This window comes from Ursus arctos, unplaced genomic scaffold, assembly GCF_023065955.2.
Source record: "Ursus arctos isolate Adak ecotype North America unplaced genomic scaffold, UrsArc2.0 scaffold_14, whole genome shotgun sequence".
Classification (NCBI taxonomy): Eukaryota; Metazoa; Chordata; class Mammalia; order Carnivora; family Ursidae; genus Ursus; species Ursus arctos.
This window is the reverse complement of record NW_026622808.1, coordinates 20243991-20257459: the sequence shown is the minus strand read 5'-3', so window position 1 is coordinate 20257459 and position 13469 is coordinate 20243991. Positions and strand designations below refer to the sequence as shown.

The window sequence follows — 13469 nt, the reverse complement described above, 5'->3', positions numbered from 1 at the left end:
GCTCAGCAGGCACTCCGCAGGAGGCTTCTGGCTCACGCCATTGTTGGGATCGCGGGTTCCCTGGGCTTAAAACTTCCACGTCGCTGTGCCGGGATTCTGTCTTGCTTAGACTTGTACCTTCCCCGAAATCGTAGGTAGAACGCCGGGAGACCCAGGAAAGCTAGAAATGGTGAGTGTGCAGGCCCGGGCTTCCAGAGAGGGGGTCGGAGTGCTGGTTGGAACCGGCCGGAGACGGCGGTGGCGCGAGCTGGCCTCCCCGCCGACAACTCTGAAGTCTGTGACTCGAGTCCATCGGTGGCGCCGCTCGGACCTCAGTCCCCTCCGGCGTGCGGCGTGGGGGCTGGGCCGGCAGCCGGGACCCCGGCGTTCTGTCCCGTCCCTGCGCACGGCAACTTCGGCCCGCGAGTCTGTGGACAGCTCTGCGCCCTCAGCTCCGCGTCTCCCCAGATTGTGCCGTGACCCCCGGTGACAGGGGACGATCGTGACTGGCTCTCTGGAGTTCGTGCGCGGGAGGTACTATGGTCTGTGGGGTCTCCAGCGCCTCCTTTCTCTTCGGAGGGGACCCATTTTCTCCTGAGTTTTCCAAAATTGTGGGAAGTAGAGTGAAATCCACGGTCCGGTAGCGGCACCCTCGCCACCCTCCACCCCGTGCCCAGCTCTCCCCAGGACTGGCAGTCGTTGCGTAAATTTCCAGATGCCTCCTGGCCCACTTCCCATCTCCAGTTCACAGCGTCACTAGGAACTATTCGTCCTTCATGGTGCATTTCACACAGCCCCAATATTTCAATTATTTATCACTTTTTTCCCCGCTGTCAGTGGATGGCACTTTTAAATGGGGATGGCGCTTTTAAATGGGTTTAGTTTTTGTTCTTGGATATTTTATGGAAGAGAAAAGTAGCGAATAACCACCTGGAACAACGTTGTATGAAATCCTTGTGCCCCTTCTCCCAGGATTTTTCCTGGGCACAGACATCCTATGGGAAGTCCTTTGGCTGGATTGTTCAAACATTGGGTTTATGTCATTTAAAATATCACTGGTGGTGCAAAGCAATGTCAGTGGCAGGCAGAGGCCTCAGGACGGTGTCTCTAAGTTCTGGCCCCCTTGAGCCTTCAAAGGGAAGTAAGTGATGCCCAGTTTTTCTTCCCAAATAGCTTCCCCTGCAGGTGTGTGGAGCTCCCAGAATTCATTCCTGTGGCTGCTCAGGTGTCCCTATCGTTCTTTCCACGTATTGACCCACTCCGGGGCTTCTGTCTCCATCAGGAGAGTCTAGAATTTGAATTTTTTTTTTTCAAGTAAGCTCTACGCCCAAGGTGGGGCTTGAGTTCACGACTCCCAAGATCAGGAGTTACATGCTCTACCCACTGAGCCAACCAAGTGCCCCTAGAATGTGGAACTTCTTGAATGTGGCTTTCCTTCTGTCCTATGGGAGGCAGGCTGCTCATATGTGATGATTTTAGTATTTCTTTACTTTGGGTTCGTTTCCGGATTGAATAGTCCAGCCCTTTGGCTCTAGTTTCTTTCAGCACTTGGGCTCTGAAATTGTGAGTTGACTGAGAGATACAATGGGAGGAAAGCAAGAAAATTGTGGAACTAAGTAAAATTTGTGTTCTCTTTAGGCAGGAGAACCTCAAGACGTGAGAGCCACTCAATTTAAGTTTTCTTAAGGTCATTTTTCATTTTTGGATCAGTTAGCATATGTCCATGCTCCTAGAGAATGCTGACATTCAACAGGCTAAAGCAATTGAATTCCTATTTTAATTGATGTGAGGAAAATTGCCCAAAGCCTATATAAATATTTGAAAATCCAGTGTATGTAAGGAGCTAAACTCAAACCCCTAATGTAAGTAATATGCTACTTATTCCTGGAAAATACCCTGAATGTGATATGAGGGAAGGACAAACTGTGATGCCCCATGTCCTGCTAGTTAGACATTTGAAAAATTTCATAAACCATACAAATGGTTTACACTTTTGTAACCTTTAGTGCTTAAAGGAATTGTATCTTAAAATGGTTTCCTGTGTACAAAGTTAAAATGAAATCAAGAGTGTTAAATACTATAATATACATAAATTTATATATATATTTTAAGATTTTATTTATTCCAGAGAGGGAAGGAGCAGAGGGAGAGGGACAAGCCAACTCCACGCTGAGTACAGAGCCTGATGTGGGGCTGGATCCCAGGACCCTGAGGTCACCACCTGAGCCAAAACCAAGAGTCAGACACTTAACTGACTGAGCCACCCAGGCACCCCAAATTTATATATATTTTTAAATATATTTGTAAGATAGGGAGTGTAACTTAAGAAAATCACCATGAACATAACCTAATTCTTTCCAACACTGTTAAGCCCAGCCACCCCCAAATACACAGTTTTGATAATTTCTTGAGCCTCCTATATCCAAAAAGCAATTGCAATTACATATTCTTACTGATGTTTGTCCTTGTAATGGGCAGTCAGGCTTTGTATTTTTGGGTGTTTGAGTGCTGACGGCTTAAGCCTCACCTCCCCCTTCTGCCCCCGCCCCCACCTCTTGTGCTCCCAGCTAGGTAAGCCAGTGAGAAAGCCTGGGTGGTCTCTCCTCTAGAACAGGCAGGAGATTCCAACCAGAAAATCCCCTGCCTGTGTGCAGAACTCTTGCCCCTGCCCCACTCCCCAACCCCAGTGAACTCCTTACCTGGCCAGGCTCTTCTTCATTCTTTTGAAGCCATTTCAGAGCTGCCTGAGAGGCAGCCTTGCCCTGAGACCTCTGTTATGTGACTCTTAAGCCTTTTGCTACTGTCTGGGTGTCTGTGTGTGTTGTTAGGGGCTACATAACCATTCCCCTTAACTTCTCAACCACTTCTCAGCAGCTGGCTGTAAGAGTTGATGCCATGAGCAGCATGTACACATGTGATCACCATTCCATGGATCTGTTTTCTCTTGCTTTAAGTTGCTCACCTGCTCTGCTGCCTGATGGTGGCATGGACTACTGGATGCTAGGGAGTTAGTGCTGTGCCCTGTGCTGCCCTGTGTTGCACTGGTGACCCAGCAAACCTCAATTTTAGATTGAGCAAACCAAAGTTGGCAGTTGTGAGAATTTCTAGGCTTTTGAGAGAAGGACTGTTGGATTGGGGCCCTCCTTAAGGTGGTCCTGCTTCAATGTCTTTGCTGGTTTCTCTCCCTGTGTTAGAATGAAGCTGTGACAGAGGCTGGGTTGGCCCCTGTTCACCCTGTGGAAACAGGTGGCCTCATTCAAAGGTCACTCCTGGGAGAGCAGACATTTGAAAAGAGAAAGAAGAAAGAAACAGTGAAAGGCAGCCAATAAGTGGTGGGCTGAGTCCACACTCAGAACACCAGATAGTTGAATGGGATCTTTGAGTACCTCTGCTGCTCCTGCCCCTGCCTCTTCTGCAAGAAGTATCCTGACTCTGTGGATTTGCGGGGACAACATCCATGGCTCCCTGTGGCACAGCAAAGGGATTAGTTCAAAGCTGACTTAAGCTCCTCGTCCTCAAATCCATTAAAGCAACCAGTTATCATGGGGAAGGCTCCTAACCCCAATGGCACTGATTAGAGACTCTCAGGAGGTAACCATTTATAAATACCAGGGTAGAGAGGCACCCCCTACCAAAGTATGTCCAGGGACAAAGAAAAGAGGGATACTCAAGGATGGGACTGATGGATAAAATACTGAAACAAAGGAACACAATTTAACTGAATTGGAAATCCAAAATGTACAAGAAGAATTTATACAACAAAACAGGTAAGAATGCACTGCTCGGCTTTTTAGCCTCTACAACATATGTTCTGGATTAACTTTGCTATCTGATGTAATTCACTAACTCAGAAAACATTAAACAATCAGTACTAGGTCTCAAATTATAGTTATACCTGGGATCCCACTACATTTAAGCAGCATACCCTTGTTGGTCTCATGGAGGTCACTGAATAGGACATAGGGGACAAACAGCACAGCTGTTTCTTCTTGACTCTCAGAACTATGGTCCTGCTGAAGTTCTCCATGGTCACAGCGCTGGTTGTCCTAAGTTAACCCAGAGTGATCTAGGAAGCTCTGAACCAATGTTTCATAAATTAAAATTAAATATGGCCCTTGCCACTTACAAATTGTCTTCACAAAATGAGACCTCTTGGACTGTACCCTCTAAGTAGAGTAGTTCATATGGCCCAATGTAAATTGCATAGGCCCTTGAAGGGTTGAAACCATATACAAAATCTGTTTAGTGAAGGATTGATTATTCCCAGTGCTTCTCCTTCGAGCCGCCAAATTTGACTTATTCTTACCTGGAACGAATGAATGACACCTCCCAGTGGATTGCCGCAACTGTGTAACTATAATTGTGGTCACACTCAGTGGACCTCTATACCCAGTCCCCAACTTTATGGAAATTATTGATTCAGCCAATCAACAACTGGGTAAATACCCTGCTGTCACAGATTGGGTGGGGTCTGTTCCGTTCACTGCTTATCTCAACAGCCTCACAGCTGCAGTGGCCTTCATCTTGAAGGGACACGACACACCTTTCCTAGGTTATCCTCATGGATCTTCTACAGTTTTGCCCTCCCACATGGTCACTGAAGGCAAAGATCTGAACTGCATCCTGGTTTCTCCAAGAACACAGGTGTCACATTACATTAATAATCTCCTCCTCTGAGGACATGCTAGAGAAGCAAACATTGAGAAAAGGAGCTAGCAAAATGTGGATGGGGCATTGTCATGCATAAAATGTGAGGCCTGGTCAACCTTGTTATTTTACTGGAAATTGTTTGGTAATCTGACACCCACTCCCTCTCTAATATCACGAGGAAATAGCTGTTCTCCCTATCAGCACCCACGACATCTACTATGTTCCAGAGGTAACATACTTCTTGTTTACAAATTTTACTTGAGCCCATTTATGCTGTTAGTTACAAATGGGTACCCATACCTCAAAAGGCTGGAGATTCTTGAAACTGCCATTGAACTGGGACTAGTAGTGCCCACAGACTTCTTCACTTGGATGCTTTGTTGACCTCCTTTCATGCCTCTTGGAGTTACTCATGATGACCTTGAAAAAGGCTGCTCTTTGGCCAGCTTGAGACATGGGGCAAACCTTGGACCTTTGGGATAGCCACATACAGGAAGGCATGGCCCACCCTCTCCTCAGGCTCTTGCAAGATGTCATGGTACTGGAGGAAGTCCCCCCTTTCCCGACCCCTGGGCTCCCTGGGGAGCTCCATAGGAGTACCTGAGTGAAAAGCAATGGGAGTTCATAGGCTTTAGGTATGACATCACCACATTCGTACATAATGGAGTTTAGGCAGAAGTGCTGCTTCTTATGTCTGAATTGGGATCAGACCACAGGGTCATCACAACTTACCGTACATCAATCAGTCATCTTAGCATTAGGCGACAATTGACACCATCTTCACCTGTTTACTAGTCTTGAGTGATTCTCTGAGTTGCCCCACTGGGGTGAAAGAACTCTAGGAATCCTATGCCTCTATTACCCCCAATATAAATCAAAGTAACATTTCTCTGTATATATACTAAGGCCAGAATACAAGGCCTTGCCAGGACACATATAATCGATGACTGAGTCCAGATGTCAATGATAGTAACAAAGACACTCATTTCACTTCTCAAAATATACTTTGCTGGGCACTCTAACACAGCATTCAATGGAAGTTTCTCTTCTCTTCCAAGTCTCGGTGCAGACTACGTAAAGCACCGTAATGGGCTACTGAAATAAGTTAAAACACATTGAATGAACAATGGTCTATGCTATGGATCAGTTATCAGGTGTGAATATTAATGTGTCTGTCTTTTTTTCCTAGTAGACTTTTTTTTTTTAAGATTTTATTTATTTATTTGACAGAGAGAGATAGCCAACGAGAGAGGGAACACAAGCGGGGGAGTGTAAGAGGGAGAAGCAGGCTCCCAGCAGAGGATCCTGATGCGGGGCTCGATCCCAGGACTCCGGGATCACTCCCTGAGCCGAAGGCAGACACTTAACGACTGAGCCACCCAGGCGCCCCTCCTAGTAGACTTTTATTTTTTATTTTTATTTTTAAGAGCAGTTAGGTTTACTGGAAACTTAGAAAGTACAGAGACTTCCCACATAACCCCTCTGTCTGGACACAGTTTGTCCTATATTTTATATCTTGTATTGTTGTAATACATTTGTTACATTTGTTGAACCAACTTTGATGCATGAAAGTCTGTAAGGTTGACTGTGTTATATTATCTCAGGTCTTCAGCTAATATGAAATGATGTGTTGCCATCATTTTTGTATCCTATAGAATACTTTCACTCTCCTGAAAGTCTCCTGTTCTCTACCTAGTTCTTCACCCCTCCCTCCCACCCCAAAGCCCTGGTAACCAAAGATCTTTTGGTACTTTTTAATTTTCTCTTTTCTGAAATGCCATATGCTTAGAATCATAGTGTGTAGCCTTGTCATACTGTCTTCTTTCACTTAAAATATGATTTGAAAATGTCTTAATATCTTTTTTGCTTGATAACCTCATTTCTTTCATAACTGTAGAATATTTCATCCAGTGATTTTTTTTTATCAGTTCACCTATTGAAATTATCTTGGTTCCATGTAAGTCATGACAAGTGTGCATAAAGCTCCTATAAACATTCAAATGTAGGATTTTTATGAACATAGGTTTTAAACTCATTTATGTACATTTGAAACACATAATTGCTGCATGGTATGGTAAATGTAGCCTTAGTGTTAAGAAACTGCCTTTCTTCCAAAATAGGTATACCATTTTCTGTGTCCATCAGCAGTGAAGGTTTGATGTTCTCATGATGTTTAGCCATTATAATAAGCAACTGGTGATATCTCATTGTTTTTTATTATGTGCAATTTCCTGATGAGATATGATTTTGAAATTGTTTTCATGTGCTTATTTACTGTCTGTATATCACTGATGAGGTATGTGTTCAGATATTTTCCCATCTTTGTTTGGATTGTTTCTTTTTGTTGCATTTCAAGAATATTTTGCTTGTGTTTGATACCAGTCCTTTATCAGATGAGTGATTTTGAAAGATTTTCTGCCAGACTAAGGCTTGTTTTCATTCTGTTAACTTCTGTTTCACTGACTAGTTTTTCATTTTAATGAAAACTTCTGTTGTTTTTTTTAAAAAAAAATTAATCACCAAACACCACATCACCAGGATTTTCTCTTATTTTATCTTTTAGGAGTGTTGAAATTATACAGTCTACACTAAGATCTATGATCAAATTTGAGTTAATTTTTGTGAGAGGTGTAAAGTCTGTAGATTTAAAAAAAATTTTTTGCATGTGGATATCCAGGTTTTTTGACATTATTTGTTGAAAAGACTGTTTCCATTGAGTTACCTTTGGTTCTTTGTCAAAGCAATTGCCCCTTCTATATTAACTTTACATATATTTTTAAAGATTTTATTCATCCATTTGACAGAGAGAGAGCACGCATATACAAGCAGGGGGAACGGCAGACAGAGGGAGAGGGAGAAGCAGGCTCCCTGAGCAGGCTCCCTGATGCGGGGCTTGATCCCAGGACTCTGGGATCATGACCTGAGCCAAAGGCAGACATTTAACCAACTGAGCCACCCAGGTGCCCCAGCTTTTTACATACTTATTTTTAATTTTTTAAAGTAGGCCCCATGCCCCATATGGGGCTTAAACTCACGACCCTAAAAATCAAGTGTTGCGCACTCTACTGACCCAGCCAGGCACCCCAATAGTAACTTTTTTTTTTAAAGATTTTATTTATTTGAGAGCATGCGCATGTGAGAGAGCGCAAGTGGGGGGAGGGGCAGAGGGAAAGGGAGAAGCAGACTTCTGCTGAGCAGGGATCCTCATGCGGTGCTTGATCCCAGGACCCAGAGATCGTGAGCTCTTGGTTCATGGGATTTTTCTTTGTTATTTGGGATTTTTTGACATTTTTTCAATTGACAATCTTGTCATGATACAGAGACAGTTTTATTTCTTGCTTCCCCAAATGTATACCTTTCATTTTTTGTTATTTACCTTTTATTCCCCTTGTCTGAATGTATTAGCTAAGAATTCTAGTACAGTGCCATCTAAGTGTAGTGAGAGGGGACATTCTTGCCTTTGTTCTGAGGTTACCAAAAAGCACGTAGTTTTTTCAGAATAGTGCACTTATATTAAACAAGATCCCAGTTGATGTAGAGGTACATATGGTCAGTGGGGAAGTATTCTCTTACCTCAGTGATTTGCTCTCAATCTTTTAGTGACCCCTTATCCCTGGGCTTGACCTACTGTGATATAATGAGAAAGATATATGGTAAGTGTCCTCAGTTCCTAGCAAAATCCTCTTGAATCCCTTGAGATTACTTGAGTGTTAATGGTGAAAGAGTATGTATTGTTTAATGAGGCAACTCTTGGCCACTTACTAGGTAGCTTTTATGCTGGGGTTTTGGATAGCTGAAATAGCAGCCTTTTTTTTTTAAAGATTAATTAATTTATTTATTTGAGAGAGAGAGAGAGAGAGAGAGAGAGAGAGAAGGAGCAGGGGGAGGGGCAGAGGGAGAAGGAGAAGTAGACTCCCCACTGAGCAGGGAACCCAAGTGGGGCTTGATCCCAGGACCCCGGGATCATGACCTGAGCTGAAGGCAGACGATTAACTGACTGAGCCACCCAGGCACCCCTGAAATAGCAAGCTTTGATTAAAGTTTAGAACATTGAGCTGCAGCTCCCAGCTTCTGGGTATAGGACAGGGCCTGGAGATTGATCATCAGTGGCCAGTGATTTAATAAATTACGTCCACATAATGAAACCTCCATCAAAATTCTTAAAGACAGGATTCTGACAGTTGGTGCATTGGTGAATCTATCCAGGTGTTGGGACGTTGGTGTGTTCATAGGGAGGTGGGAGCTCTGCACACAGCCTTCTCCATTCTCCTCGCCCATACCACTGCTTTAACTTGTCCTATGCATTGCAACTTTTCTCTGTTCCTGAGTTGTATGCTTTACAGTAAACTGGTAATGGTAAATAAAGCATTTTGCAAAGTTTCTCAAAATCATTTCAGTAAATTAATAAACAAGACAGAGTGTGGAGGGAATCTGTGAATTTGTAGTCGAAATAGTAAACTTGTCTCCCCATTTGTAGCTGGTATCACAAATAGTGGCAGTGTATGGGATTGACTTCTTAAACTATGAATCTGCCTTAAATTTTGGGTAGTTTATGATAGAACTGAACTGTTGGACACCTATTTGGTGATATAGAATTGGAGAAGTAGCTTTGGAACAAATACCACGTATTTGGTGTCAGGAGTGAGAATACCCTATCATCCTCACAATGCCCCACCTTTGGAACGGGAAGGAAAGAAATACCTTTGTCCCCCCCAGGTCACTTAGGCTCTGGAAGTCATATGTGAACACTTATAAATTGACTATAGGTTTTCAGTGGTCCATCTCACCCATCCAATATACATATATGGGATTATTTAGGACTCAGTGGCCTTTGAGGATGTGACTGTGAAGTTCACCATGGAGGAGTGGGCTCTCCTGGATCCATCCCAGAAGAAACTCTACAGAGACGTGATGCAGGAAACCTTCAGGAACCTGGCCTCGATAGGTAGGGATGACGACATTCTTACTTGCTAAATCAATTAGAGATCCAGTGTCACTTGCTTATCAGTGCTATTTTAAGGGAAAAAAATGGAAAGAGAATATTTTCATTAATAAACCTGCCATGGTCACAACTCATCATGGATCTAGAATCCTAACAATTTTTCTATAAATTTTTATAATTTATACTGCTTTTTCCTAGAGTGTATTTCAGAAGAAAAATGGGAAATCCATGATAGGGAAGATCAGGATGAAGATCATGGGACAAATCTAAGGTGAGTAGCATTTGCATGAGAAAACAAGGTTTCATTAGAGAATCTAGAGATGTCATGAAATTTCAAAACCAAGCAAATAAATCAGGTCAGCTTTAAATTCATTGATCTTTAGGATATTTTCATCAAAAGTTTTTTCTCACATGTGACTGAGATGTACACTTTCTGAAAAATGGTACACCTAGAAACCGCACATAGAAATTATGAATATTACTGTTTTGTTAATAGCTAAGATGGAACCCTGTTGCTAAGCTCTCAGTATGTTCACTTTCAAACAATCAAAATGTGCAGAAAACCTACATTTTCCTTGAAGATGGTAAAAAAGTCACTGTCATAATTAATAAATATAAGATCATTAATAACAAAGCTATTAATGATGTGGTTCTCATTTTTTACAGCAGTCAAATGGTAGAAAGACTCTGTAAAAGTAAAGAATATAGTCAGTATGAAGAAATCTTCAGCCAGATTCCATATCATAATCGGAAGAAGAAAAGTCCTACTGGAATAAAACTACGTAAATGCACTTTGTGTGGACAAGTGTTTATGTATCATTCATCCTTTAACAAGCACATGAGATCTCACACTGGACACAAACCATATGAGTATCAGGAATATGAAGAGAAGCCTTATAAATGTAAGGAATGTGGGAAATCCTTCAAGCATCGCCAATCCATTCGAATGCATGAAAGGACACACACTGGACAGAGGCCCTATGAATGTAAACACTGTGGGAAAGCTTTCATTTGTCGCAATTACTTTCAAATTCATGAAAGGGCACACAGTGGGGAAAAGCCCTACAAGTGTACAAAATGTGGTAAAACCTTTAGTTATTCAAGTAACTTACGTAAACATGAACGGACTCATATTGGAGAGAAACCTAGTGAATGTAAGCAATGTGGTAAAGCCTTCAGTTGTCTCAGGTCCTTTCGAATACATGAAAGGATACACAGTGCAAAAAAGCCAAAGGAATGTACAAAATGTGGTAAAACCTTCAGTTATTCAAGTAATTTACATAAACATGAGAGAAGTCATAATGGGGAGAAACCCTATGAATGTAAGGAAGGTGGGAAAGCCTTGCATTCTTTTACCAAATTTCGAAGATATGTGATCAAGCAAAACGGAGATGGACTTTATAAATGTAAGGAGTGTGGGAAAGCCTTCAGGTGTCCCAAAAACTGTCGTAGTCATGAAATGACACACAGTGGAGTAAAGCCCTATGAATGTAAGGAATGTGGTAAAGCTTTCAGTTCTCCCAGGTCCTTTGGAAAACATAGAAGAATTCATACTGCAAGGAAGCCTCATGAATGTAAGGAATGTGGTAAAGCTTTCCGTTATCCCAGTTCCCTTCGAAATCATGAAAGAACTCATACTGGGGAGAAACCTTATAAGTGTAAGGAATGTGGGAAAGCTTTCAGTTGTCCCAATTACTTTCGAATTCATGAAAGAACTCACACAGGAGTCAAACCATATGAATGTAAGCAATGTGGAAAAGCTTTCAGTTGTCCCCAGTCCTTTCGAATACATGAAAAGACACATAATGCGGAAAAACCCTATGAATGTATAAAATGTGGTAAGGTCTTCAGATATTCAAGTAACTTACGCAAACATGAAAGATCTCATACTGATGATAAACGCTATGAATGTAAACTATGTGGTAAGGCCTTCAGCAGTCACTATTATGTTCAAAAACATGAAAGAACTCACACTGGAGAAAAACCTTATGAATGTAAGGAATGTGGGAAAGGCTTCATTTTTCGCTCAGGTGTTCGATCACACATGGTAATCCACACTGGAGATGGACCTTATAAATGTAAGAAATGTAAGAAAGCATTTATTTCTCCCAGTTCATTACGAACACATGAAAGAACTCACACTGGAGAGAAACCTTATCAATGTAAAACTTGTTGTAAAGCCTTCAGTCTTATTAATTCTTTACGAAATCATGAAAGAACGCATATGTGAGAGAAAGTCTGTGAAAATAAGGAATGTAAGAAGGCTGTCATTTGTTACATGGGAATGTAAGAATGCACGCTGGAGAGAAATTGTAGAAATGTACAGAATGTAGGAAAGCCTTCAGTTTTCCTGTTTCCTTCAGAACTTACCAAAAAAGTCCGTGGAAAGAATCCCATTGGTGGTAAACAATATAGGAAATCTTCACTTGCCCCACATCACTGAAAAACCATGTTAGATTATTCACTGGATTCATACTATAGAGCTAAAAAATAACAACTTTATAAATTTTACAGATATTTTCAAGGTAGTGTGAAAAGTATATGGGAAAGAAATCATACTCAAGTAATATGGGTAAACTTTGTGAACGTGAATTCATGTAGAATACTTCTGAAAATTCACAACATTAATGTTAGAAATGCTATATGGTCTTTATCAGGTATTCATTCTTAAAGTGATTCTCTGTACTATGGACTTCTACTTACTTTTGCAAGCAGATATTGAAGTGAGATAATTATGTAGGTACTTTTTAAGCAAGAGTTCCTAAGTAAATTTTTCCTTAGTATTATTTTTGTATTCTTATTTTGAAGTCTGTTGGATCCATGGGTATTTAAGTATATTTCTAATATGCAAGTAGGTTTAATTTTTATGTTTAAAATTCTGTAAGGAAAGGAATGTTGAAAAATAACACTTTCATATTTTCCTTTCCCTAGTGTCCTCCTGTGGGGCAAGTACTCAATATGCTTTAGCCATTATTTCTGTATTAACAGAGAGTTCCCTTCTCATTGGCCTGAAGAGCCTATTCTGTTTTCCTAAATAGTTGCCATATAGTTGTGAGTATGCAAAGTTCATCATATTCTCATGTGAATTATTATTTTCTTCTTTTGTCCTCTACTGTTTGTCATTGCTTATGGCTGGGACTTGGAGTATAGAGTTACGTTAAGAATAGAGGCCTGTGTGAGATAGAACAATAAATCCAGAGTTGGAGATGACTCTCCTTGATGCTGTTCATGTCAGAGTCATTAATGTGAACTACTGTTCCTAGAATCTGTTGCATTTATGGTTTCATGTTAGAATTCACCAAAGCCTAATTTACATGAAACTTGGAATACAGAAGTGAAATAGAATTAGGCACATTTTCCAGCCACCTGTACAGAGGTAGGTAGAAGCATACACCTTCACAGACATGTGCTTCCAGCCTGTTTTCCTCATTTTTTACCCTAGCAATCAAGAATAATCTTAAAACCACCACCAACTGCTTGACTTCCATTTGATCTGAGCAGTAGGCTTCTACACTTGTCTCCAGAGTTCTACATCAAAGATCCAGCATGGGTTTAAATTTTGCTGCAAGCCCTCAAGTATCCACAAATTTAGATTGTTACGGTTACTGAAGTGCTACTCCCCTCTTTTCTAGATTTTGTTCATATAAAGTCTAATTTGTATAGTAAACATATTTTTTTGTTAATACCACTATTGACTGTGTTCTTTTGGGATGATGGAGTGTTCTCTCCCTTTTTTTTTTTAAGATTTTATTTATTTGACACAGAGAGAGACAGCCAGCAAGAGAGGGCACACAAGCAGGGGGAGTGGGAGAGGAAGAAGCAGGCTCCCAGCAGAGGAGCCTGATGTGGGGCTCGATCCCAGAATGCCAGGATCACGCCCTGAGCCGAAGGCAGACGC

The 13469-nt window shown here is 41.5% G+C and overlaps 1 protein-coding gene across 1 annotated transcript; it reads left to right on the top strand.

Annotated features, from left to right (window-relative positions):
• On the top strand, window positions 1-13259 carry LOC113247193 (zinc finger protein 709-like). Its single transcript, XM_026488115.4, has 4 exons — window positions 1-169; window positions 9448-9574; window positions 9770-9842; window positions 10238-13259. Exons 1-4 carry the CDS (start codon window positions 167-169, stop codon window positions 11799-11801), a joined length of 1767 nt encoding a protein of 588 aa, XP_026343900.1. The 5' UTR covers window positions 1-166; the 3' UTR covers window positions 11802-13259.
• Window positions 13260-13469: the final 210 nt, after the last annotated feature.